Source organism: Fringilla coelebs (genome assembly GCF_963513975.1).
Source record: "Fringilla coelebs genome assembly, chromosome: 3".
NCBI classification, from domain to species: domain Eukaryota; kingdom Metazoa; phylum Chordata; class Aves; order Passeriformes; family Fringillidae; genus Fringilla; species Fringilla coelebs.
Window position 1 is genome coordinate 68,004,915 of NC_140030.1, and position 26,760 is coordinate 68,031,674.

The window sequence follows — 26,760 nt, forward strand, 5'->3', positions numbered from 1 at the left end:
GATTATCTAGCTAACATAGTTTTGATATAGGCATCTGGTGATTATGTTAGTGTAGTAGCTATTCTGAACTTAAGTGTGGCTGTGCTGCTTGTGGCAAGTTTTTTTTTTTATCTCTGGAAACGTAATGTCAGTATAGAGAACAAAAGCATGCTAAACTCTGGTATCCCAGTGCATGTTTTTTCGCTTGTGATCTGTCGTTGTGAAATCACACATGCGGGTGCTGCTGAAACCTCTGTTCCTCGTGGCTGCATGGCTCAGCCTGGCCCCTAGAGGCTTCTTGGGACACAGCCTCAGCTACAGCCGAGTGCAAAGGGCAGTTCAGTTTCGTTTTCGGAGGCGCAGAGGCAGGAAAAACTATCTTAATTTGTAGGTAAATCTTCAAACTAGTCCTGCAGTCATTATTACCATTTTAAATTACTCTTGGTTTTGGTTTTTTTTTTTAATCTCTCATTAACACAGGTGCCTCCAGTCTGGCCAGAACTTGAGCTGTGCCAAGGGTGACTTTCTTCAGTTTGGGAATTATACAGAGCTCTCTCTCCATATACCATTAAGGCATGATCTAGCAGCATTAACAGCTTGATTCAATAATTAACAAGAAATTGCAGAAAGACAGGCGAACTGCTGCGATAATCACAAACAGCTTGGCATGCTGTGGGAAAGGAGCAGCTGTGTCATCCTATTTAAAAGAGAGCCTGAGACACAGAAACTCGACTTCTCCTGGGGCAGGTGAGCAGCCTCTGGGGGATTGTTGCTGTTGATTTATTTAACCTGGTGCTGGACCCCTCTGCACATCAGGTAAGCTATTCCTAGACTTACACACTCTGCATATCAAATCTATTTTTCTGAGAAAAGGATTTTGAATAACGTTTGACAGCGTTCCTTTCCTCGGTGTTTCTGCTAGCACACAGTGAACTAGCAAGTGAATATCTGTGTTTCAGGGAAGTCTATGGAAACACGAACCATACAGGGCCTTGGATAAAATCTTGTTTAAAGCCAGTAGCTCAACTAAAAGGACCTTTTAAATGAAAGCCTAAAATGAAACGAAAAATCTTTTGTCATAAATAGGAAAACTAGCTGAGATTCTCAGAGATCTGATTCCAGCTCACAGACTTTTATGGGACTTTCAGCCCAGAAAAAGTAGTGGAAGATTTGATGCTTGTTTTTCAGGTACAGGCTCCTCAGAGTGCAGTGAAGTGGGCAGGAAAAATTGTCTCTAAATTTTCAGCAGCACTCCCTCATAGTAGGAAAATAATATTTTGCTGCATTATTTGGGTGAAGTTGCCTACTCCCTTTTTTAGAGTAGGCAGCTGATGGCCGGTACTTCCACAGTGCTCACTGCCCTCTCAGTGGCGGTTTGCCCTCTTCAAATCAGAAAGACCTGTCAGCATCTTGTTAAATTCCACCTTTCCAAAAAATGGCATAATTAGTGAGGGCTTTAAAATATCTTTGGTCACTTGAAGAGAATGAAGATTTGCAAGCTAAAGAGAACAGAGTCACTCCTTAACTCATTCAATAATACCTATCTATAAAGGTCTTAAAGTAACTCAGTTTGGAGCATAATTAGAGACAGAGCTTGGTAGCAATCAATTTTTATCAGTCTCATTACTTTACACAAGCCTGATCACACAAGTGCTGGTCTTGACTGACCTAGCCTCTAGTTTATATAACCACATCGATAATTTAAAGATATTTCACACAGGTCAATGGCATACAGATGTTTTATCAAATTCTGTTAGAATTTTCTTATATTTCAGAGATTAAAAAAAAAAAGGCAATTCAGATATTTTTCTGGGATGATTTTCTGCAATGAGATAGGGTGATTAAATATTGTTTTTGCTTTCTGGGGAAATGGGGGAGGTCCAGTAGCCTACCATTTCCCTTGCATCTGTTACATCTAGCCATACTAAGCGCCCTGTTAATTTCTGTTTCTCATATAAGTGTTCTTCTTTATTCTTTATTTACGTGTGCTACGTAGAATAAAACTAAAATAGGTTAATCATTAACTAATTATGGCAATAGCAGCTGAACAGCCTCATGTTTTCCCAGCTGTAAGTAATGCATAGTCTGTTCTTTGGTTTTTTTTTTTTTTTGTAGGTACTGATATTTATTTGCCGCTGGAAGACTCAGCAATATGGAATATATGTATTTATTCCTCCTTTCCATTTTTCCTTTCCTTTTGAAAGTCACTGGCACCAAAGATGTTATATTTGGTCATAATAATTTCACAGAATATCAAGTGGGCAATATGAACCTCATTCTCTCTGTCCCACATGGTGGGTCACTAGAACCTAAAGACATCCCTGATCGAGAGGCTGCTTGTTGGGATGTGAAGACATCCTCTTGTATTTTCTCTCATGACTGTCCTCCTGGAAGTATTCAAAATGCTTTGAAATGCAAAGTGTCTACCAAGCAAGACAGGTATACTGTAGAGGTGGCTCAGGCTCTTGCTGAAGAAATCAACAAAATTACTGAAGGCTTCTTCCCACATATCATCATAAATCACCTACAGAGGTTCAAGATGGATGCTAACAGGGAAAAGGAAGAAGCCTCCTTTGGAATTCCCCAAGCAGAACAGGCCTGGGAGGACTATATGGGATTTTTGACCACTGCAAAATCACAGATGTCAGGGGGCCTAATTCTGGATATCCATGGAAATGCACATCCTGAAGAGTGGATAGAACTAGGTTACGCACTTTCAAAAACTTCCCTTAACTCAGGTGTCTTTTCTGCATTGAATTCTTCAATTAGCTATCTGGCCAGTCAGCTGGTCAATGTGTCTTCTGAGACTTTGGTTGCAGGGAACAGAAGTTTGGGTAAATATATTGAAGGACAAAATAAGAGTTATGTTTGTGTGCCTTCTCCGTCCAATCCTCACCCGAATAATGGAAGCTATTATAGTGGTGGGTACATAACAAAGACTTTTGGTTCCCGGAGTTCTGGCACCATTGATGCCATTCAGCTTGAACTGCCCCAGTGGGTGAGGGCAGCTGGAGAGCGTCACAGATTTTGTAAAGCACTGGCAAGGGCTGTAATGAAATTCTGGCAAACTAACTACTGCAGCCAGCAGAAGCATGGACTTCTGCCATGCTAAAAGAGGCTGTCCTGTTAAGATGCCTTTCCTTAATAGAGTAGTGGTCTGGAACAATCAAACAACTCATTCACCTGGAACATTGAAGTGCAGTATAATTGTGGATGCTGGTAGAAAGAAATCATCCTGCAAAGGAATGCATCAACATAGAGGAAATCCACAGTTAATTTTTGGGTTGGATTTGTTGATATTAACATACACCTTTGTACTAGACCCAGCATTGAAATGACTGCTGTAAAATGAGTGGGTGCAAGCATCACTTTCCTGTGCCTAATTTCTTTCCAGTCTCATGATAAACAACTAATCTTCTAATAAATTCTTTGCAATGCCTTAGTGGATTATCTGTTCAAAGAAATTATATGTCTCTGCTTTTCTTTTGACACTTAAGACAGACAGTTGGATAATATAATTGTATAAAATGTCTGGGGCCAGGACCAGTTTCCATTTGGTGCTTATAAAGCACTAGGGTTTGGAAGTAAACAGTGATGCTAAGTAATGACATGGAGTCTGATCTACCCCAGGTTTTTTAATGTAATGAATGATGAAAAAAAATCTGATGGCACTTATAGCACTCTAACTTTGTCACACTTTCAGTAGCATAACAGGGATTGGGTGGAACACTGATAAAGACAGCACGCGCACATCATGCATTTTTGACAGTTTTTGTTGCAGTATGACTCCCTCCTTTCCCTCCTGAGAGCTTGTCCATTATTTCACTCACCATAGGATTAAACACTTGATTTTTACCAGCAATAGTACTGTATTATGGATAGTTTCTGCACAGTGGAGAATATAGTGTCATGAATAGCCATGAATACAAGTCAGCTCTTAGAAAACATGGGCAATTAATAAAGAAAACTGAAGCGAGAAGGAAGCAAGACTAAAAGGGTATCATTTGAAAATTAAGAACCTATGAAATCTTAGCAATGCTAAAAGTTTGGTAAAAAGAAAATATTGAGTAAATAGTCAGTTTTGAGGAAGTCAATAGTCAGTTAATAAACTGAAGAGAAGTGGGATATCTCCGTCTTGTAATCACAGTCCCTAATAATTTAGGCTGATTATTAGGGACAATGCCAAAGAGAAAATATTATATTACGTATGATAAAACATAACACGTATGAGTGTCAAAATAAATGGCTAAGGATCTCTTTGACCCTGAACTGTGCTTTTAATAGTCTTTGAAGAATAGGCATTTTTTTAGGTAACTTAAAGAGACTTTTTGTAGCTTTCAAAATGATACAGGACTCAGAATAGCAAGAATGTTACCTTTCATATGCTAACGGCAAAATCATGGGTGAGAGGAAGTGAACACAGGTAGTACAATGGAAGATTGCACTTTATTTGGTACCACTTGGTTTGTCAGACAAGTCTGATTTTACTTTTGGTCACAAAGTTGGCTAATGTGGTGGGCTGACCGTGGAAGACACTGAGTGCCTGCACAGTTTGCTTTCTTACTGCTCCCAGTGGGATGGAGAAGAGATGTGGAAGAGCAGAAGTGAGAAAATTCTTGGGCCACAATGAAAACAGCTTAATAGGTGAAGCAAAGCTTCAAGTGCAAGCAAAGCAAAACAAGTAATTCAAGCACTGCTTACCACCAGTAGGCAGATGTTTGTTTAGCCACTTCCTGGGAAACAGGGCCTCAGCACACATAATGGGAAGACAACTTGGGATGACAAACACTATAACCATGAACATCTTGGCTCACTCCCCCATTCCATGAAGATGTTATATGGTATGGGCTGTCCTGGGTGTGTCCCTTCCCAGCTTACTCACTGGGTGTGGGGAAAAAAGCACCTTCTTTTGCTGGCATTGCTCAGCAATAGCCAAAACACTGGTGTCTTATCAACACTACTGTTTGCTAATCCAGGACACAGCACCATAGAGGCTTCTATGGAGAAATTACATTAATCTCTGCCAGATCCGGTACAGCTGATCATAAGAATTTTAAATATACTCCCACAAGATATTTTGCAGCTACCCTTCAATCCATCATAGCCTCGTAACAAGTTCAGGTAAATAATTGCAAGTCATTGTATATTCAGTTCGTGAGAAGAATGTCTTTTCAAGAAGGCCAGGAGATCAAACACCATTCAATACCAGTGATATAGAAAACCTGCTATTTTCCCCAAAATAGTAGGTAATAATATCACTAGTTATATGCATTATCACTACTTATATGCATATGCAATTACCTTCTTTCTCACTAAGGTGAGACACTTGGCACCATTTGCATGCTTAGCCAAAGGATGAAAATGTGTTCTGTGCTCTATGTCATGTTGTGACATTGTCCTGGAATGCTGAAATGCAAGAAGAGATTTGTAGAATCATGATGGACAATTAATTGAATATGAGTTCAGCAGTCACTTTTCTGGCTTAGAGAGTGAACACACTCTTTGAAAGCATAAGCAAGGAATGAACAGAGAGAAACAGCAGGGCATATTAACTCTTTGTTGACTTTATGATTAATCTGTCAGGAAAAAAAGCAGTGTAATATTTAATATTCAGAAGTTCAAACTGGACAAATTGAAGCAGAGAGGAAATTGGTAGTTTTGACATAGAGAGTAACTGTCAGCAAATATGCATGAAGTCAAATGGGCTTTTCAATATCTAGTTATACTCATACACTGGCTTTATTAGATTTTTTTCCTTGATGGATTAGAATAGAATAAAGATCTGTTTTCTATATGTTCTACTTATTAATGAAATAGATTTAAATGTAATTGAAAAGAAAAACAGAGAAAAAATAACAAAAGAAATCTGCTAATCCACTTAAATGAAGAAATGAAACTATATTTATTTTTCTTGACTCAAGTCTCCAATGGACTCTAGATCCTTTTCCCGTCCCTTGTGACTGGACTTCTCAGCTTTGATCCTATGAAGACCTTTAAAAAATTTCAAGAACTAATTAACATACTAACATGAATAGCCCAGACTGATAGCATTTTGTAAAAGTAAAGACAAAAAATATCTTTTTGTGCACATAGCTTACAGAAAAAGTCAGATTTCATTTTGCTGAAGCCATTGGCTTCAGAGTATTTTATTTTCTTTTTCAGGAAGAAAACAAAACACAGATTTCCAAAGTATATTAATGGTCAGAAAAAGAGCATATGTGCCAACTATTTGAACACTATGCTCCTGAGTTTTTTCTGACATGCTGTAATGCTGCATGTACAAGGATTAGGTCATATGTATTGGAATGCAGAGCTGGAATGCAAAGTATCCTATTAATCCCCCATAACCAGCCATATAGCATCTAACTGATCCAAGTTAGTTTTCTAGGTACCCTCTACAGAAAGGGATTACCTCCTTTGCTAGGGGTGATTCTTTTCATCCTCTGATATGTGGGATAGAAAAGCCTTTGGAATACTCTGATTTTGCTCCATAGAAGAAAAACCTAGGAAGCTTTGCTAGACAGCTTGCAATAGATCAGATCATTAATACCCATAAAATAGTACTGGGCATATGGGAATTGATACGTTGGGACAGGTTAAAAAAATCCGGTCTGAGCAAAATATTAATGACATGAGGTTGAACAGGAGGAGTAAACATCTGCAATACTCACTGTGTGGCATGCTCACTTCAATTGGAGTATCAAGCTTCCACCAAAGTTGGAATTGGAGTTGGATAGGTAGCAATGCAAATCATGTTAGAAAATTAAATTGAGAAGCAGACAATTAACGGAATGTCAGAGTGTGTCACTGTAATAGCGTACAATTGCTAATGGCTTCTGAGCTATGAACGCCACCACAAAAAGGTAGAAAACATTGGTGCTTACCTGATATATAGGAAGAAACGCAAATACTGCACCAGCCTCTTTGCTTGCAAACTCAAAAGTTTCCATATGTTGAATCTGACCAAGGGAAGCCAAAGTCAGTGCATTAGTAGCTGAAGACAAAAGGTACTTAAGACATTTTTACTACAACTGCAATAGAAGTTTTATAGTCCCATGACTTTTAAGGTTAAAGCCAAGTAAAGATGGAAGAGCTCTACTGATATTCAATTAGAGTTGTACAAAGCATATGTAATGAAATCTAACTCTCCTGGCTTCTGATTTCATAGGAACCCTGAAAGAACTATTGTATGCGACCAGGGATTCACTGTTATTCTAGTATTTTCACACATTCTTAGAGTAAACTTAGGATATTTAGGTTTTTTGTTGAAGTGGAGGAAAATTCTAGGGTTTCTTTTACATGTTTAAACCAGTGAATCTGCTTGTGCTACCTTCTAAACTGAAATTTGACAATGTGAAAAATGAGAATGAAAACCACAGACATTTCTTAGATCCCTCTGTTTCTGCATTTTTGTTCTAGCTGTCCATTGAATGAGAAAGATATGTAGGGTTATTTATGGATAATTTTTAAATGAGAAATACAATTTTATTTCCTATATGTTGCACAGAACATAAATTTTTCATATATATTTGCTACCTTTTCAGGAGCCAGAGCTTTGAAAAACTTGAAGCTGTGAACTGGTTCCTCATCTCCATCCGAAGGTGATCCAGTCAGTGACTTCAACCTGTATGTATAAGACAGAAAAAATCTGAAGTTCCTATCAAAATGATAGATATGAACACAATATTCATATATGACTCCAAAATTAAATTATTTTGAACTATGCTCCAAAATGAAATTATTTTGAAGTATAAGTGATTTTGTATATATACAAAATATAATTTATATTAGCACCTTCATAGGTATCATGGAATGCTTCACTAATATTTTGTCAATCCAGGTATGGCTGCCACCTGTAGAAGGCAGGAAATCTTAATATAAGCACCATTTACAAGAGTCATGCAATAACTCTCTGATAATGGCTTCTCAGCATTTCTTTAAGTTCTGACTAGAACACCGGAATGTGACTTTCATAACAAAGGCGTCCTCTGCCGATATGTCTGGTTTGCAAATTTAGTCACGAGAAGAAATTATCTGGAGTGTCTGTTGGTGCAGATTAACAGTTGCCTTCATAATCAGAAAAATAAGTCAGGTCACACAAGCTAAGGAACTACAGGGAGAAACTGAGACCTTTCTTCTATGTGACTCCACCTACCTGCTGGCATTTTTCAATCAATTTTCAAACTCCTGAGATGCTTGTTTAAACTGTAAATACCCATGTTGCTCAGATGGGTTTGTGCTTTTTCAAGTATGTGCACATTTGGGGAATATTTTCCCACACCTTTCTCCTGGAGAAGCTGGCTGGTCATGGCTTGGCTGGGTGCACTGTTTGCTGGGTAAAAAATGACTGGATGGCCAGGCCCAGAGAGTGGTGGAGTTAAATCCAGCTGGCATCCAGTCACAAGTGGTGTTCTCCAGGGCTTACTGATGGGCCCAGTTCTGTTTAATATCTTTATTGATGATCTGAATGAGGAGATTGAGTGCACCCACAGTAAGTTTGCAGATCACAGCAAGTTGGATGGGAATGTTGATCTGCTGGAAAGTGGGAAACCTCTACAGAGGGACCTGGACAGGCTGGACCAGTGGGCTAAGGCCAGTGGTAAGAAGTTCAGCAAGGCCAGGTGCCAGGTCCTGCCCTTGGGTCACAACAACCCCTGATAGCACTACAGGCAGGGGGCAGAGTGGCTGGAAAGCTGTCTCATGGAAAAAGCCTGGAAGTGCTGATCCACAGTGGCTGAACATAAGCCAGCTGTGCCCAGGTGGCCAAGAAGGACAATGGCACATAGTCAATAGCTCAGCTGGCTAGAACATGGTGCTCATAATGCTAAAGTTGAATAATCTCAAAAAGTAGTCACATTTTGACACAGGCATATAATGTATGGAAAGTTTCTTTCAGATTAGCTGACTCAATAATTATATCTTTGGTTCCAGAGGTTTCAAACTGGCTACTGACTATTCAGAGTAACTACAGGGGTCCCTCAAACACAGCCAAGCACTTCTCTGTATTGGTGAGTTACTATTCTGACGGCAGTGACACTACTTATATTAGTAAGAACTCCATGAAATAATAATTATTAGCAGGATACCAAATTAAATGGGGTAACAGTAAAGAGCCATAGAGATTTTCCACTGTCCCAAATTCCATTGGTTGAAAGGCAGCCTAAGAATGGACATGGTATATGAAACCTAACCACTAAACAATGCATGACTTTTTAAGTCCTAAATATTTTTTTCCAAGTTTGGATTGCATTGTTACTTAAGACACTGCATGTATTTCCTTTGAAGATACCCTTTTCAATATTTCTGTTCACTTGGTTAATCCACTAATTAATGAACCAGAGTGTTCCAGGACTAGAAATATGTACTTAAGCTAACAGGCCAAGGCTCTCTGACTGAACTTGTAACTAACCCATCTCCCTTAAGAACTCTACCTAGAAGAAAAGTTCAACACTGCCATTGAACACACATTTATGCCAGTTTCAGAATGCCATTATCTGTGAATCCTCTACCCACGTATGTGAATGTATCCATAACATCTCAGCAAGTTTAAGATGACAATTTCTTAAACTGAAAGATTAAATTTGGTTTATTCTTCTGGAAGGATTTGTGTTTTGCTCAAAACTATTCACATATGCTAACCTGAACAGCATATATAATATACAACCTCTAATTAGGCTAAAAGCTGTATCAAGTCATCACTATAATGGAGTTCAAACCTTGAATGTCACCTAATCCTGACTGTCACCAAGTCATAAAAAGGAAAAGATTTATCCATACTGGGTCAAAAACCAACTTTAAAAAGATTTTTCTGAATAACAAATAGTACTATTTTTTTCTGACCTTCAGATGAAAGGTGTTTTTAAAGCATATTTTCAAAACTGTTCCCCCAATTATACATGTGTATAAATGTATGAGATCTTACTTGTCTCTGTCCAGTATGAGAGGATATACAATCTTCTTCTTTTCCGTACGCTTCTTCTCCTCTTTAATTATAGCAGAAAAATCACTCACATCAGAAGGCAAAATCAACCGACTGGTATCTGTTAAGTCAAACTTCCCGGCTTGTCCAAAGAAACCAAAATAATATCCAGTCTTGGCATGCCAAAGCCTACAGACATAGTAGAAGCAGTGTGAAAGGAGAGAAAAGAAAAATGGATATTTTTAGAAGTGGAACAGAAGTGAGATTGAGAGTATTTGTGTACATTATCAAATTCCACAGCACTGTTCTAGAGTTCAGTGTGCTAGTCATAAAAAACATCAATGAGATTGTTTTTATAATTTAAATAATTTCAGAGTGAAAAAAAAATCAGAAGGTTGTTGCAAAAAACAGAAAAAAACCCAGCTCACATTTGTATTTATGCAAATTAAGAGTAAATGTACCAAATGTACCAAAATCCTAAATTGTTCCTGCAGCAAAGTGCTGCCACCAGAGCAAGATCTAAACAAAATTTCTTCATTTAATACTTCCAGAAAACCAAGAGAAACCCCTTCAAATGCACTTGTTAGCTGAGAAGGAATTATAGTTGTCTATCAAGTATCTTCAAGCTTTCATGGTCTAATTGCATACACATTGATTAGATGCCATGCTTAGGATCCAAGTCAATTTAACAAGTACTGAAAGCTAAAATAGGATTAGAATAGGAGACAATTTTTAAAATTATGTAGCCATTACCTATGCGTTTGAAGCAAAGCAAGGGCTGAAAGAAAATGACAGTCTGCAAAAGATCTGACTTCTGGAGAAGTGCTACATTAAAACCAGTTATTTCAGGTGCAGAACAGAAAATGCACCCAGTGCTTTCTATTTAAGTGCACTTTATTTAAGTTCTAGCCTATATGCAAGTGCAGCAAGAAAAGGAACTTTGAAGATAGCTCAATTGATTTGCCATAGCAGTAAGAAGTGTTAGTCATTTTATACCTGACTGAACCATCAATGGATGCAGAAGCTACCACATTTTTCTCATCTTCAATAAATAAGTCAACCACTTCAGCAGCATGTGCCCTCCAGCAAAGCTCCTCCTTTATTGCCTGAGGGGAAAAAAGCAACATAACGACATTTGAGGCAGTTCTGTATCCCACCATGGTTGCTAGCTTAGTGTATATATCAGTATGTCTTCCTGAAAATTAGAAGAGGTGAAAAAATAATCTTTCCATGAAACAGCCTGCAAATAGCATATGGTAGAAACACTACCCAGGGAACATGGACAAATTAATTCTTAATATACCTTCTCTGAACATAATGAAATGATGCTAACACCATTTTACTTATGTTTTTCTTTCCCACAGCACCAAATTATTATTTCAAGCACAAAATATGATCTTTATATGCAGAAAACATTTTTATCCCTGTAGAGCTCTGCATTATTTTTTTTGTTTGTTTGTCTCAGTATACTGTTCAAGTTTAGAAGATCTGAAAGATAATTCCTTACATTTTTTCTATTTCGTGAATCTTCTAAGAATGAGGCCATGTTCCAGCGAAAAATATATCCCTCTGTGGCAGAAAGGAGAAAGCAAAACATCAGTAAGTTTCTTTAGTGCTACACCTTCACTTGTTGCTGCCATTGACTCTCAGTAGACACTGGGCAGATTGAAGAAGAGAACACAGGCCAGTTAGTTTACAGTGAATATAACTATTTTATTGTCAAGCTCAGAGTAGAAATAATGGCCTGTTCATTAATATGCAAAGAAACATATGCAAGTTGTGAACAATGTGTCATGAACTGGATAGGTTTGAAATGGAAGTAAGGTAAAGCTTTTTCTAAAAATGATGAGTGAAAAACAAGAGTCATCTTGTCATGACAATTGTCTATTGCACAGCTGAGGTATAAGAGCTTCCTGGGGATTACACTGGTTTCCAATCCTGGTAAAATGGACAAAGTTTAATTAATTGTATACATAATGAATACTTAATGTTTTACAACATTTTAGTGCACTCATGTGAAACTAGAATCAAAGAACCCCTTCCTTATGACCCACAACTGCTCTGTTTCCTGCCTAAGCTACCTCTCTCTGATGAAGTTGCCTCTTACTCCTCATTTCTACTACAAGACAAAGGAATATTTTGTGTAATTTCAACTTTCATACCAGTCCCATTTGATTTCTAGGACTGTACATTTGCAAGCAAGGGAGGAGGCAGGCAGAGAAGCTGACCTTTTTCTAACAAGGAAAAATCTGTAGAGGGGAAAGGAAATTGGTAGCAGCACTGCAGATAAAAGAGAAGAGTGTGGAAAGCATGAAAAGCAAATACACAGTGACACAAACAAAAAGGCAAAGGGAGAGTATAAAATGAATAGGTAGCAGGGTGGATACTTTTCCACAATTAATTGAAATCCTGTCCAGTGCATGCTGCCTTTCTGAACTCATTTACTCATTTGAATCAGAGAGGAGTGGAAACTCCTCATCATTTTCAGTATAAAAGTCAAATTATTGCTCAATTTTGAAACAAAAGGGGAAAAAATTCCTTGCTCCGTCCAATATCTGACCACATAGGAGCAGGAAGCTGTCAGAAAAGAGTTTTAATATGTATTTTAAAAGAAAAGTGACACATTATGATGGACACAGAAATGGAAAATTGCCAGGGGGTTCCAAAGGTTGGAAGAAGAATCAGACAGCAGATAAACTTTTGAACATTCTGCCAAAGGAAAGCCAGACTTCATATGAAATTAAAGGTTTAGCAATGAGCTGCTAGCATTGACAAGTGCTTTTCCTATACAGCTGTGTACTGCTGGAGCCATTACTGTGCATTCTGTATCAGTGTTTGAATCACAGCTCTTGGTACAGCCCAAGATGCAACTTTTTATTATGTACTATTACCATGGAATTGAAATTTTTGCTTGTTCTTAGCAGTAATCTTTGCCCTGGGGATCAATATCATAATGTAGATGGAAAGTATATTCAGGGCATATGAATGAAGAAAATTTTAATGTCTTTTATGAAAACAATTCTACTGATAACATTATAACACTAAACTTTAATCTACCATCCTTTTATAAAACAAAACACCTTTTACAATTATTTAATTATAGCTCTGATGGAGAAAACCTGGCAGCACTTAGATCATCATTTCCACATTTCTGGCACATTTATACCATGATATTTTCTTGTCCTACTGACTGTCCTGAACAAGATGACTAACATGTTTACTCACCTTTAGTGCCTGTCAAAAGAATTTTAATGAAGATGTCTGTGCACAGTGCTGTCAGAGGACCTGAGGGACGTCCTGCAAATGGCAGAATTTCATTCATCAAGTTTCCCTAAAACAAACAAACAAACAAACAAACAAACAAACAAACAAACAAACAATCAATCAAACAAACAGCATGTTTATCTTATAATAATACCTACATTAAAAATATTAATTCATCAGAATTTGAGTGTAATTAATTTTATCTATTCAACATTACTGAGCTCATATCTATTCAGAAAGCTTCTAAAAAGGTAAATTCCTAAATCTACTGAATGTCGAAAATAGCTGTGTATTCTTCTGGATTGCTGTCTTTTGCATGTTGAAAGGACAAGCTCTTTAATTCTTCAGGCAAGTCAGTCTAGTTCCACCTACCTCTACTTTACCATTTACCCCTTATTTGCTATGGAATAGCATCAGTATGCCCCTCATTTGCTACTGAAACATTGTTTTTTGCTGCAAATGGGCCCATAATGTCTCCTCCACCAACTTGCTCTATTTTATAAGTTAGCACCAGTAGACTTCCTCCATTGTCGCCTCTTTAGGACTGGGAGGGTGTGAGGGAAAATGTCTTGCTGATAAGGAGATTCTTATTTTGTCATCCATGCAATGATGATGACAAACCAGTGATGACACCACTGGTATATGAACTTAGAGATTCCTGTAGGAATCTAAGCACACTAATATATCAACTGTGAAGAAAACAAAACCCAACAAAGCTCACATCTACAATACTTGGATACATTTACCATAATTTTCTATTTTTGCATAAAACATCTGCAAGGCTACCTTCACCATCTTTCTTCTCATGAGAAAAATTCTTCCCTTGATTTGCTTTAGCTGGGGTTCCTGTTCAAGCCTTACATGGCTGACTGTTTATGATCACTGTCTGCCACAATGGGCAACATTACCAATCAATCAACCATATCATGGTACTCTCCCTTCTTGCTCTATTTACTTTGTGTACCTTATCTAAAATAACATGATGCCTGGAAAAGCCTTATAGATCTGAGGTGATATGACAAATAAGCCTTTGCCACTTGGTTGCATGACTGGCTTTTCAAGCCCATAACAGTTGGAGATGTTATGTGTTAGGACTATATTCTAACAAACCAGGACGCTATTCTCTCCTGGTTTCTTACCCTTCTAGTGCTAGCTGGGACTATTTTGCAGACATATTTAGCCTCTTCTGACAGTAGGACACTCTGCCTTGTCTATCATCCTGTCTTAGAAGGTAAATGCTGTGGGTGAATAATCAAATTCTAGATTTTCACAAAAATTTAGAGTCAGTTTGTTATAATTACTTGAAATCGTGTTTCCTTGTTTTCCACTTGCCATTAAACCCTGCTACGGTTACTAAAGCAGAACCAATTTGCGTCCATGGAAGAAATTGATAACCAAAAGATGCAATAAATGTCTGCTGCTGCAATTGCTAGTTAAAGTGCAATTTTCCAAAGATTAGTGGAATTATCTTCTCAGTGTTCCGATCCCTTCCCAAAGACATTCAGCTGGCTACCTGAATACTCCATAGGCGGATACAGCCACTTTGATGAGCAGAAGCCAGCAGAGGTGATAGTCCTCCTCTAGCCTTCAACAACTGCTCATTCACCTCTGGATTTTGGGTGTCCTCACAGCTGGTTGTTTCTTCTGCTTTGGAACACAAATGATCATATATTATCTCAAAAGGTTTTACTATTGATTTTCAATGCACAAATGACATAACAGCAGAAAAATAACTACATTTGAAAATAAAGCCCATCATCAAGATGGCATTACTCTAAAAACATTAGAGGCACAGATAAAGATAACTGAAAAGAAATGGAACAATCTTCATTATCTTATCTAAGCCAGCCAGAACTATTGCTCAGTGATGTAGGGGAACCTTATTTAGAAGAGTGCCATAGATTTTACAGAACTGCAAGCACAAGTAAAAGTGGAGGAGGAATGCAGGACAGTGGCCATCTGGACAGCTACCAGGCAGATGTGGAGCCTCTGCATGAGGCTTCTAGAGATAACAATGAATTCAGCAATGAAATTTAATAACAACATGACACTTAACAATTCTGGAATCATAGATTTCTATACTTATTTCTCCAATTGAAAACTTTTGTTAAATGCAAGGGGATTATCACAGAGACCCTTTTTGAGTTTCTGCTGTGACTTTTCCAGAGCTAGAGATGCTGGCAGGACCTTCACAGACATTCAGTGGATGCAAGACTTAACATGAGTGTCAATTTCATTGGGCAACAAGGCTTAGGAATATTCTGGGTTTAGGGCATGCTTTTTTCCCCAAATAAATTGATTTTAAATCCATATTGCAGATGATCAAATTTTTTATTATTGGGAAATTGTGCTTTCTAGCAGAGGATTTCTGAGGGATTCAGAAGAACCTAGATGATTTATTTCTTGCAAATTCACCAACTCATTTCCACAGCTTTAACTCTTAGGCACTAGGCTCTCTCTTGATTATGATTTTTTAAGGGCAGACACCATACTGAAGAATTTTCTTTCTAAAATTTCACCTAGTTTCAAAGCTTTTGTCTGTGAGACCATTTACTGATGCTTGACTCAAGTTGGCTCTTGCTATACTATTTCAATAATTCATTGCTTGAATATTTATGTAGAAGAAAAGTGTGTATAGTTGACATTCCCAAACTCTGAAAGTGTTACCATGAAGAAAACAACCAATTAAGGTCTTGCATATCCTGCATCCTGGCCTAGCTTTTGGGAAACAATTGCAAATCAGGAGGGAGAGGAAGGTGATGAGATCTGTCATCCACATACCAAAGGTATCCCAATTATTCTAAATAAAGTTTGCCAGACAAACTGACAAACTCAGTTTCTACAATAATCTGGGCAGAACTCATGGATCAACATCAAAAAGAATGAAAAACATCTTTCTGTACCTGTTTTTATTTCAGTATTATTTTCATCAGTTGTTTTAGTATTAATTTCATCACTTTCCGCATTTTTCTAAAAGAAATTAATAAAATGTAAGAGAATTAGGAAGTGGAATTTGGATGTAACTACAGAACAGTGCACTAGTCGAAATTATTATAAGAACTTTTTTTTGCTGTTGGATTATTCAAATATTCCTCCAGTTTCCACTGAGTGTAAACAAGAAACACTTTATTTGAAGAGATCAACAGATGAACAAATCAAAACCAAAATTAATGGGAATTAAGGAGCATGTTAAATGTAAATTTGGCTGAATAGCGTTACTTTCTTAAGACAAGCAACATCATTCACAATCATGAATGTAACCTGGATCTCTTTGAGAGTGTCATTCAGAACATACATAGAGTCTTGTTACTGCAAAAATTAATAAAGTTTAAAAATACATTTATGCATATATAAACTCTTACTCCTGTCTGCATTTTCAGTAAGAGAATTTTCAGAAATCCTCATTTGTGCTTTGCCACAGGCTACAGAGGATCCCCAAGGCTGACAGTAATCAGTATACTGACGTCAGAAATTGCCAAGTCAAATAAGGCAGGGAAAACTCTGCGGCCTCGAGTGTTTGAGGTATCTCAGAAGAGGACAAGTTACTTAAATCTCATTCTCCACATTTATGTGTAAGGCTTGACGTATGTGACTTTCAGGGATCTCTTTAAAGACTGTAAATCACTTTTCATTTGTTATTCTACTGAGGACACAGCACAGTGTATTGGATGCTTTAGTTTGTAGGTGGCAATTAAGCCAGAGTTTGCTTGAGAATCTATCCAAGTGCCATGTTCTGCTGAAACAACATGCAGGTAAGAATCTGAGAGGCAGCAGGATTTTCCTCTTCCTGCCTACTTACTTTTTATTGCTCTGCAAGTATGGCATGTCGTGGCATAGAAAGGCAAAAAGTGCCACTAAACTCGTAAGGCTATCCTTAGCAAAAAATATACAGTTTAACACTGATACAGTGATGGTTAAAAAAAAAAAAAGAAAAAAAGAAAAAAAAGATACTTTGATTTGAAAGAATGTATCCAAGCAAGTGTGGCTGCAATGTTGAAGTGATTCTGCTTTTATTCAAGTACTTCATAATTTGTCAATTTTACCTTCTCCCTTGAATCTTTGTATACCCCTATTGGGAAGTGAGAATTGCTAGTGATAAGTATCTACCAAACACTTTGATAATTAACTATTCCATGTGTCACAGAATCAGCTGACTAACAAAGGATTCTTAATATACTGTGACAGTCAGTTTAACAAAACTAAACAAAGCTTTGGTAATGATTCATAATTCTTCAAATTATTAATTATTAATCCTTCACAATACATTCATAATTCATAATTCTTAATTTATTAATAATTACTGATATTTAGTTTTGCGGATGGTGTTAGGGAGGTATTTTAGTAAGTTACAGTATTTTAAAATCAAGACCAAAAAGAAATCAGAAATTTGTTTTGAATACTACCAAATCCATCAAACCAGCATACCTACCTCATGTAGGTCCGAAGAACTTTCCTTGCGCTCTGCAATGGCACTGGCATTACTCCTCACAGAAGGAGCAGAGGACAGGGAACTTCTTTTCCTGTGTGAAAGAAATTATTGAAGATTACTGATATTCTTGAAGATACTATTTGATACCTGGGAATCAACATCACCCCGCATTAAAAAGCATAATAAAATAGTACTTAAACTGATTAGACTAATTAGACTAAGGGTTATTGGTTTTATATATTTTTTTAAGTAACTAGGCAATATTTGCATATTACACAGCCAACCTCTCCTGGCAGTAATTTTGAGCTAATGGAATCCATAATAATTGAAAAGTAACATTGGTATTCATCCTTAGGGCACAAAAGGGAAAAATTAACTGCCTGTCAATGGCTTTTTCCCTTTCATTTTACACAGTACTTACTCTGCAAATAGTTTTCAATTAATCATAAAAATTTATTTTAAAATTGTTGTGAAAACTCTCAATAACGAGGTTTTGTGGAAGAAAATAATGAAAAAATGGATATGGTCTGCAATGGTTTTGTTTCTGAGTCATGAAAAATTCTGACCGTGTAAATAAGTGGTTCTTGCCACATAACATACTACTGTCACTGCTGCTCTGCTTTTGGCAAAAGTATCTGAATAATTGGGATAGTTAGAAAATATGTAGCTGGGGTAGTCCACTTAAATTTGGTCAGGTGGCCATAACTTTGCAATTTTCAGTGTTTGATTTTACAGATTTGCTGTCATGCTTAAATATTTTTTTGTGTGTGTGTAAGATCACGGTCAAATTTATCCAGGTTATCTTCCCAGTAAATACAAAACATCCTAAGACTATGATTTTCCAAGTCATTATAGGATTCTTCTGTTTAAGAATAGCAAAAGCTTATCTTGATTCATTAAAAAATCTATTTATGAACTTTAATCACTCCTTTTTTTTTATTTAGCTAGAATTTCTTAAACAAATCATTAAGTTATAATGTCAAAAAGAGAATTTATGTTCAATTAAGTAGCACTGATACCATGTTGCATAAGCTTCTTGAAGATTTTAAAGCAACATAATGCCATAAACCAGCTTTATGGTTGACAAGAGCAAAAAAGCTGTTGAATTGCTAAAAACTTAAAGCTGCATAAGTACTTAAACCATACTGAATCCTTTTGGCTACCAGTGCCTTTGCATATCCATTGGAAGACAAGTGTTTCTGAAGCAAGGTACGGTTGCAATGCCTTTCTTTCAAAATCAGCATATTTGGCTAAAATTCTCTTTTTATCCAATACAACCAACCTATGGAAAATTCTGGCTTGTTTTAAGAGGAATCTTGTGGCTACAGACTTTGATCTGCTTGCCTCTTTGCTGAGAGTACCTAAAAGCAGGAGGATTTTATCAGGTTTAAAACAAAGACAAAGTCTGCTGCCACAAAATTCTCTCATAGAGACAAAAGAAGTTATGGTACCTGGAAAACTGATACTGGGCAAAAGCTATCTTCTGTTGAATTCTTCAATATAACTGAGACTTATGAGACCATTTAGAGGAAAAAGGGAGAGCTGAGTGGAGAAAATAACATATCATATTGTTTGACAAGCATTACAAAAGTTTAAGACTTGGAAAGTTCATTAACTGTATGGACCTGAATTGATTGAATACAAATAAAAATTCAAATAATCCATCTTGGAGAAACATTACATCATTTTACAACAACAAAATACCAAAAGACTGTGCCAAGGAAGATAAAATGCACAGTTACCTGGAAGAGGAAACACTACGTATAAGGAATAATATGGCATTGACTCCAGAGACCTCACTGTCTTCAGTAGTTTTACGCCTGAAAACAAAGATATTTGTACAGGATATATCAGATAGGTTGTGTATTGTTCCAGAAAACCTTTCACATTTAACTTGTTATTAAAAAAAATTAAAATTTTCATTTCCCAGAATGCATGCCACCTAAAGTTGTAGACAGTTTTTCAGAATCAGTTAATCAGTTATGATGGTTTAATGTCAGTGGAGAAGACACACAGAATGTGCCTGTCGCAAGCAAAACAGGTACCTGATGGAATGATGAAAATTTCATTTAGCCAAGTATTTTCTTGAGGATTAGTATTTAGGAGGAAAGTGAAGTAACTTGACAAACTAAGTTAATGTTAACAATGTACCTTTTTCCTGGCACTCAAACAGTGACGTGAATCCTGGGTAAAGTACTCTACTAACATTGACTTTCCTGTCTTCCATGCACCAGTATGAATCGGCTGCCTCATATATGGGGAAGCAAATATAAAGAAAGAGCCACTTCTGAACTGTCTGAACTGCAGTAAAGCTTTGATTATTTTTCATGGTACAGAAAACTCATCTCACTTTCTCACAAATTTGTCAATTTTGCACACGAAGGATGAAGTGAAACTCTTGGGTAGGATAGTTAAATATTGACTTTGTATGGTCCTAAAAGACATGTATTCCTTCACTAACACAGGAATACTGCTATACTGCTCCACTCAGTCTAACCAGACATATTGCCATTGTTAAGTTTACTGATGTAGCAGCTTAATGGGGATAAGAATATCTGGAACCATCCTATGATCACTCTTTGTAACTTTCTCTGAAAGATCTTTACTCTCAAACCTCCAAAATCACATCAGGTTTCTCCTCATTGAATGTGACTTGTAGTCTTCTAGGTATGGACAGTGATTGAGATACTGATAATGTAGAACATCTGCAATTATCATCTGAAGTAGCATTAGTTCCAAGTGTCCTCCTAAACACAAAACTTCCAAAGTAACGATGTTTCTACAGCTCAGTAGCAGCCTCTAGTCAATGACTAGAGTGATTTACATAGTGAGAGTTTCCTTCAGTGGCAGTGGTGAGTTACGTTAAGACATTATTTTTAATTTCATCATCCCTTTCCCAAATGACCCTCCTGATCACTTCTCCTACCGGCAATGTCAGGAATAGCTAGCAAAGTAATTTGAAGTGGGAGGGAGGAGGGCTCACATAAATTGCTACTTTAATTCCTGCTTGTAAATCATCCTTTATATTTGGGCATATTGGAATTTCCAGTATACCACTTAAAAAGTTTGACATGCTGGAGATCAAAAGGCATGAAAGTAATACTTACAGGCATTTCACAGAGGCAGTTTCAAAATCCCACAAATTGATTTCTCCGTTTGCACTTCCTGTAGCTATCGATTTGCCTCCTTCTACTAGTAAAACATCAAAACACCTAATGTCCACAGAAGATAAAAAAGTCTACAAAGAAGATTAAAAGGAAAAATTGAGTAGGAGTAAGAGTAGGACACTATAGACAGTGAAATATTTGAACTGGTAATTGAACAAAATGCCTAAATTGACAGTGTCTACATCAACTGCATATGGGATGCTATTTTAATACTATTGTATTTGAGCTACTAGAAGCACCAGAGGAAACAGAGAGTGAAAGTATTGGGAGATACTCTGATGTCCTCCCTGCTGCAGAGGACAGGGGCTTCCAACCTGACCTGCTTTTTACAGCACAGTTGCAATTTTAGCATTTGAAAACAAGTGTAAGGGCTGAAGATTAATCATAAGTAGGTATCTGTGAAGATATTCTAATTAAAGGAAGAAGTCACTGAACAGAGATATAATGACCTTTCCATAAATGCCATCCACACCTGTTACAAAGTTAGTGAAATGTACAAGACAGAACTCGTCTGGTGGACTGCTCAAGTTAAATTGAAATATAAATTTGACATTTTATTTTACTGAAGCAGTAAGAGGAGAAAATGGAATCACTCAGCTTGATCTTTATGTGCCACTACTACTAAAGGTCAGCCTAGCTATAGGAGGAAAGACATGTCATTTTTAGAGGTGTTTATGTGAGAAACTCTACTTATTATATTGCACAGGAATGTGAAGTTTATGTTCAGAGCAACTCCTTAATTATGGTGATAACCATGCAATGGACTTCTAGGAAGATAAAGCCCTTAGGAACATGATTTATTCTTTGTATTTATTTCAGTATACTGAAAAGTTTGGAATCACAGAATCATAGAACATGTAAGGTTGTAAGGGACCACAGTGAAGAATAATTATTTGGTTGCTGTCCTGTGGCTAAGACATGAAATCCTTGTGAGCACAGTAAATATTTTACTTTCTAATCTTCTGTAAATGTTGTGAAACTTTGACATGTTTCTCACCTCTTCATCATTTCTCATGGAACTTGTGTTGCATAGAAGCCGAATCTCTGGAAAAAAATCTTGTGTTTCTAAGGAGGAAGGCCTCAGTGACAGATACACAACTGGATTCCTTCGTGGAAATGGCACTATCTCAGGAAGCACCCATGTGACATATAGATCTGTTTGAGTTGAGTCACCCTATAAAAATAACTGACTTAATGAAAGAGGAAGGAAAGAATTTCTCTATTCATAAAGAATTACAGCAAGTGTGTATGAAAAGCTTGTTTTCTTTGACAAATTACAAAAACTGTTACAGGTATTTACTAGCATGTGCCTAAACTGCAAACTGAAGCTTCATCTAGACATATTCCAGCTCCCCTTAAATTACCTGCTGTTAAATTAGAAGCTGCGCAGCTGTGGAATTCAGAGCTGTTGATTTTACTCATTTTAACTACCTCTTTAATAAGTTGTCTCCTTAGTTTTAGCTACTTATTTCAGAAACATTGTTACTCTCCATTTCATATCTACCAGAACATCCAGCAAAACTGATGGTTGTTTCAGTTGTCTGAGAAGAGAAGCTACAGCTTAGCTAAAGCCCTGAGTCTCTGATTCCTCCCCATTGTGCCTAGAGTCATTGATGCTTGGATTCACTGCAGTATCTAGTTCCTGCTCTAACATTGACATTTCTGTCCATTTTGAGAAGTGTTACTTCTCAAAATCAGCTCCTTAGGTTTTCTACTGTTTTCATAGATGTCTTGAGCTGCAGAATGAAGAAATAATTAAGATTTTAGTAAATCTCATGCTATTGAGTTAATGAAACAAGAAATACCTTTAGGAAAGGAGTAAAAATTCAAAGATCCATAGTAGAATCCTGCAAAGGATCAACTGTTTTAGGCTGTTACTCCCATTTACGTTGCTAACTACTATATTTAAAACCTTTTAAAAAGCTAATAATAAAACAACCTGTATTTCTCATTATCACAGAAACATTTGTGGAAAAATGTAGTTCTGCAAGTATGTGAAACCGTATTAATCTACTTAGCTTCATAAAGACTTGGAGGAGATTCAGCTCCTCACCAATCTGTTTGTCAAGGGATACATTTACATCATTTACACTTAATGGATTGTTGTAAACAATTTCAGTAATAACAGTGAGGAGCAAGTAGTGTGATGGAGTATTTCAAAGCAGTCAGAATAACAGAAGAAAACCCTGTATAAAGCAGATTTTCATTAGCAGGCTCAAAAAAATATATTATTTACAGAGATGAGAGCCTGTATATTTCTTTTTTTTCTCAAATATATCATCTGTCTAAACACGCATTTTCTACCTTGCACACAGCTGCTTTAAAGTTTCAGAAGAATTTTGTTCCAAGTTAAAAATTCCAATTTGAGGAATGTAATTCCACAGAAATAAGGTTTTTCTGAGAAGTTAAGCCATAATTATTGTAAACTGTGAATGCATCCTCTTAGTTTTAGCTGAAAGGAACACAGAGTAGATGCTCAAAATCAATTCAAGCAAGCCAATCTGATTTATTACTGCCTTGTTGCTTGGTATCCCTTCCTAGGAATCCAGTGTCTTAATCAATTAATTAAAAAAAAAGAAGTATACTTTCATCAAAATATCATCTTAAGAAGTCCTTTAAATAGACTAAACACTATCTGTAGTAATAACAGCAATATTTTAAAGCTGCTGCCTCAAAGGATCTGTAACTATTGAAACTTCAATCACAAATGGAAAAGCAAACTCGAGGAAAAAATAATGAGAATGCTGAAACCCAGTAATGGAGTAATAAACATTTTAGCACTAGACAGAAGGGCAAAAAGCTAAGTTGATTATATTGAAAAAATAGATTGTTCCTTGACAGTTTCTAAAAGTTTATCTACTAATTAATAAAAAAGTCCTATTTTACCTCAGAAATGAGGGGCTACCTAATGAAATTAGTGGGGGAAAAGGAAGCATATTTGAAAAACCTGAATGATTTTTATCTTTCCTCTCTGTTCCAAAACAAAAACTGCATGTTGACCCTCATAAGCCTTCAGATATACTATCTTCAGCACACGATGCTCATCATCACTGTCTTGTGTTAAAGGCAAGGCTTTAACTTCTTGCCCACTTTCAAACTCCCAGATTTTCACTGTTCCTACACAGGGAAGACAAAAATGTAGAAAAGGGAATGAATTTTAAGCAATAACCTGTGCTGCAAATCCAGAATCTTAAATAAGACCAAACAGGGAAAAGAGAAAGAAAGAGAAAATCCAATTTGAGATCAAGAGCTAGGTCACTGGTCTTTCAAAAATTGTAACTGTGTTTCTTAGCAAAGCAGCTGTAGGGCCAAAAAAACTTAACAGAAAACATCGCTACCCTCTCAATTTTTCTATCTTTTATTCCATGTCTATTTTTTTGTACAGCCTAGGATAAAAGATGTCTGCTTATCTTACTTCTTGCAGTTTCTGAATAACATTAACAGAAAACAATCTGTGGGCTACCTGGCAGAAGACTTTGGGCTGTGAGTGACAGCAACGAGCAGAGGGACCTGATTGCTGGATTTATCCCAGAGAGCTACTGGGGAGAAGGAGCTACAGAATTTTCTTAAGTAAAGCAATTAGTTACATGTGACTTTTCTTTTGTAAGACTTGACAACATTCATCTTCTGTTGTGGTCTTAAGATCCATAAAGGATGTTGTCTCTGTTCCCAGGTAGAAACAAGAAATATTAGCCAATATGCTTTGTGGGAAAGGATATAATTTCGTCTTATAAGCGTCACATATTTTAGAAATTCAGGTGTGTTTTCTTGAACATTTTAATGTAAGAAGAATTATTCTTTCATGTTAACAGAATATAAAATTATTAAAGCTTCCTGCACTATTCGATGTGCACTTGTGTATTGGAGAGGTCTGGTCACATTACCTAAAACTCATGCGCCCTGAATAACAGACATGAAAAATATACAGGAAACATCTATCTATCTATCTATCTATCTATCTATCTATCTATCTATCTATCTATCTATCTATCTATTTGTCTATCTGTCTATCTGTCTATCTATTTATTTATCTATCTTTCTCTTCTAGTGACTTCCAACACCATAAAATTGAGTTTAGAGACTAGAAAACTTAAAAACAACCTCATCTTCTTCATCTGCAGCCATTAGCTATACATCTAGGTCCTAACTATTACAAGGAAACAACTTTTCAGACCAAGAGCTTTGAGGACAGTCTTTCAAAGAGCAATAGGCTAAAAAAGAATCAGAGACCAAGCAGCCCAAAATCATGTTTCTGTGAACCACCTATCAAAGAGAACCCAACCAAGATCCACCCTGCCCTTCTACAGACTGACAGCTCTGCAATCAAAATTAATTCTGTCACTGAATTAGTCAAGGCAAAGAGTTCTGTCTGCTAATGTAATATGCCATTAAAAAAAAAAAAAGGTAATAAAAAGTAGTAAAGGTAAAAAAAAAAAGGTAGTAATTATTTAATTGCTTTACCATCACATGCCCCAGTAGCAAAATAAACCCCATTTCTTTCAATGGCTGCACAGGTCACCTCAATATTCTGCCCATGTGCATCTTCTATTTGAAATATTTGAGATCCTGTTTCTAGGTCCCAGACCTAAAAAAATAATACTAGTTATTTTTAATACATCCTCTAAAACATTGTAATTGTAGAACACAATTACAATGTGTTCTATTGTAATACAAGAAATTATGGCCAATAGCAAAATTTTTTACTGAAACACCAGTGTATTTTCCCTGAAAATGTCCCTCTCTCTGGGGAAGCCACCCAGGCAAGGGGAGGCCCTATTTTTTATGTAGGCTATGATAAAGACCCTTGTTAAATCACAGAGACTGATATTAAATATAAAGTGTTTTTACAGTTTGAAAGAAAATAAATTTAACTAGAAAGAATTGTTTGAATTATAGTTTCTGTGCAGAATATGCAAATGAGGCTTTTCATTAAATTTGGTCCAAAACCATAGAAACAACTATCTCTGATCATTATAGAATTCTTTTAGAAAGTTAAGCAACACCTTTTAATGAAATTCCAGTAGCAAATTTGGTCACTGTAATGGGATAGCTCAGATGCAACTGGATTTGTCAAATCAACTGATTTCATATGCAGTGGAATCTGATTTTCTGTAGTACCAAGTGCTCCAAATTATCTTGTGATTGTAATAGTGTTGCAGCCATTGTGATCTAAGGAAGGCAGGGTTTACAGTGACAAATAACATCTTTCGAGAGAGTATGAATGAACAAACCATTACTCAAGCCTTTCTCCACAGGAATGCCATGCATCACCAACTGACCCAATAAAAGATCCTACCTCTCCCTACAGATTTTGCCATCTAATGTACCAACAGCTGGTGAAAACTACACATTTTCAGTACCTCTTGTGATTACTGTAGAAAATGTATTGTAGATTATTGTAGATTACTGTATATTATTGTATTTATGTTAAAAAGAAAAGTTTTGTTTGAAACTTTTCAGTTGAAACTTCTGAACCCAAACATGGTCCATGGCTACCACTTCTTTGGACTCCAAAAATAGCCACAAAAACAACACTTTGAATAAAAAATATTAGTAACTAATGAAATTTCCTGATAAATTATTCTGAATACAAAAGTTGAGACTTCTATTTTTCATTATAAAGGGTGAAAACTTACACTCACCTTTAGTACTGACTCAGTGCAAATGCTGAGAATCTGGTGAAAAGCCCTGTTGTAAAGCAGAACATTGAGGCTCTTCTGATGTGTCTGAGGCATCTGTTTTGAGCTTTTTGTCACATTAGCTAGGGGATAAATATCAATGACATCTGAACCTGCACAAGGTGAGAGAAGTGAGAATGCATACATTTTGAGCATAATTTTCCTGGAAATGAAAAGGTTTCATGTAAACCATTGGGTTCGTATGAGTTCTTCTGAAGAGGATACAGAATATTGTCTGTTTTTTGAGAACATGTTCTCTGATGCAGAAAACATTCTCACACCATCATCAAAAAGTACCAGTCAAACAATGGCCAAGTATTTACC

The 26,760-nt window shown here is 36.6% G+C and overlaps 1 protein-coding gene across 1 annotated transcript in view; it reads right to left on the reverse strand.

Annotated features, from left to right (window-relative positions):
* Positions 1-3,154: 3,154 nt before the first annotated feature.
* Positions 3,155-26,760, reverse strand: part of WDR64 (WD repeat domain 64) — a gene marked incomplete at both ends in the record, with an annotated part of 59,857 nt that continues 36,251 nt past the window's right edge. The window contains 16 exons of the mRNA XM_084202636.1: positions 3,155-3,214; positions 6,864-6,938; positions 7,516-7,603; positions 9,902-10,087; positions 10,895-11,004; positions 11,406-11,467; positions 13,124-13,229; positions 14,676-14,809; positions 16,066-16,132; positions 17,592-17,682; positions 19,334-19,411; positions 20,699-20,829; positions 21,756-21,932; positions 23,706-23,875; positions 25,220-25,343; positions 26,401-26,549. Of these exons, the coding sequence (XP_084058762.1) occupies positions 3,155-3,214; positions 6,864-6,938; positions 7,516-7,603; positions 9,902-10,087; positions 10,895-11,004; positions 11,406-11,467; positions 13,124-13,229; positions 14,676-14,809; positions 16,066-16,132; positions 17,592-17,682; positions 19,334-19,411; positions 20,699-20,829; positions 21,756-21,932; positions 23,706-23,875; positions 25,220-25,343; positions 26,401-26,549 (1,808 nt within the window). The remainder of the gene's footprint in view (positions 3,215-6,863; positions 6,939-7,515; positions 7,604-9,901; positions 10,088-10,894; positions 11,005-11,405; positions 11,468-13,123; positions 13,230-14,675; positions 14,810-16,065; positions 16,133-17,591; positions 17,683-19,333; positions 19,412-20,698; positions 20,830-21,755; positions 21,933-23,705; positions 23,876-25,219; positions 25,344-26,400; positions 26,550-26,760) is intronic.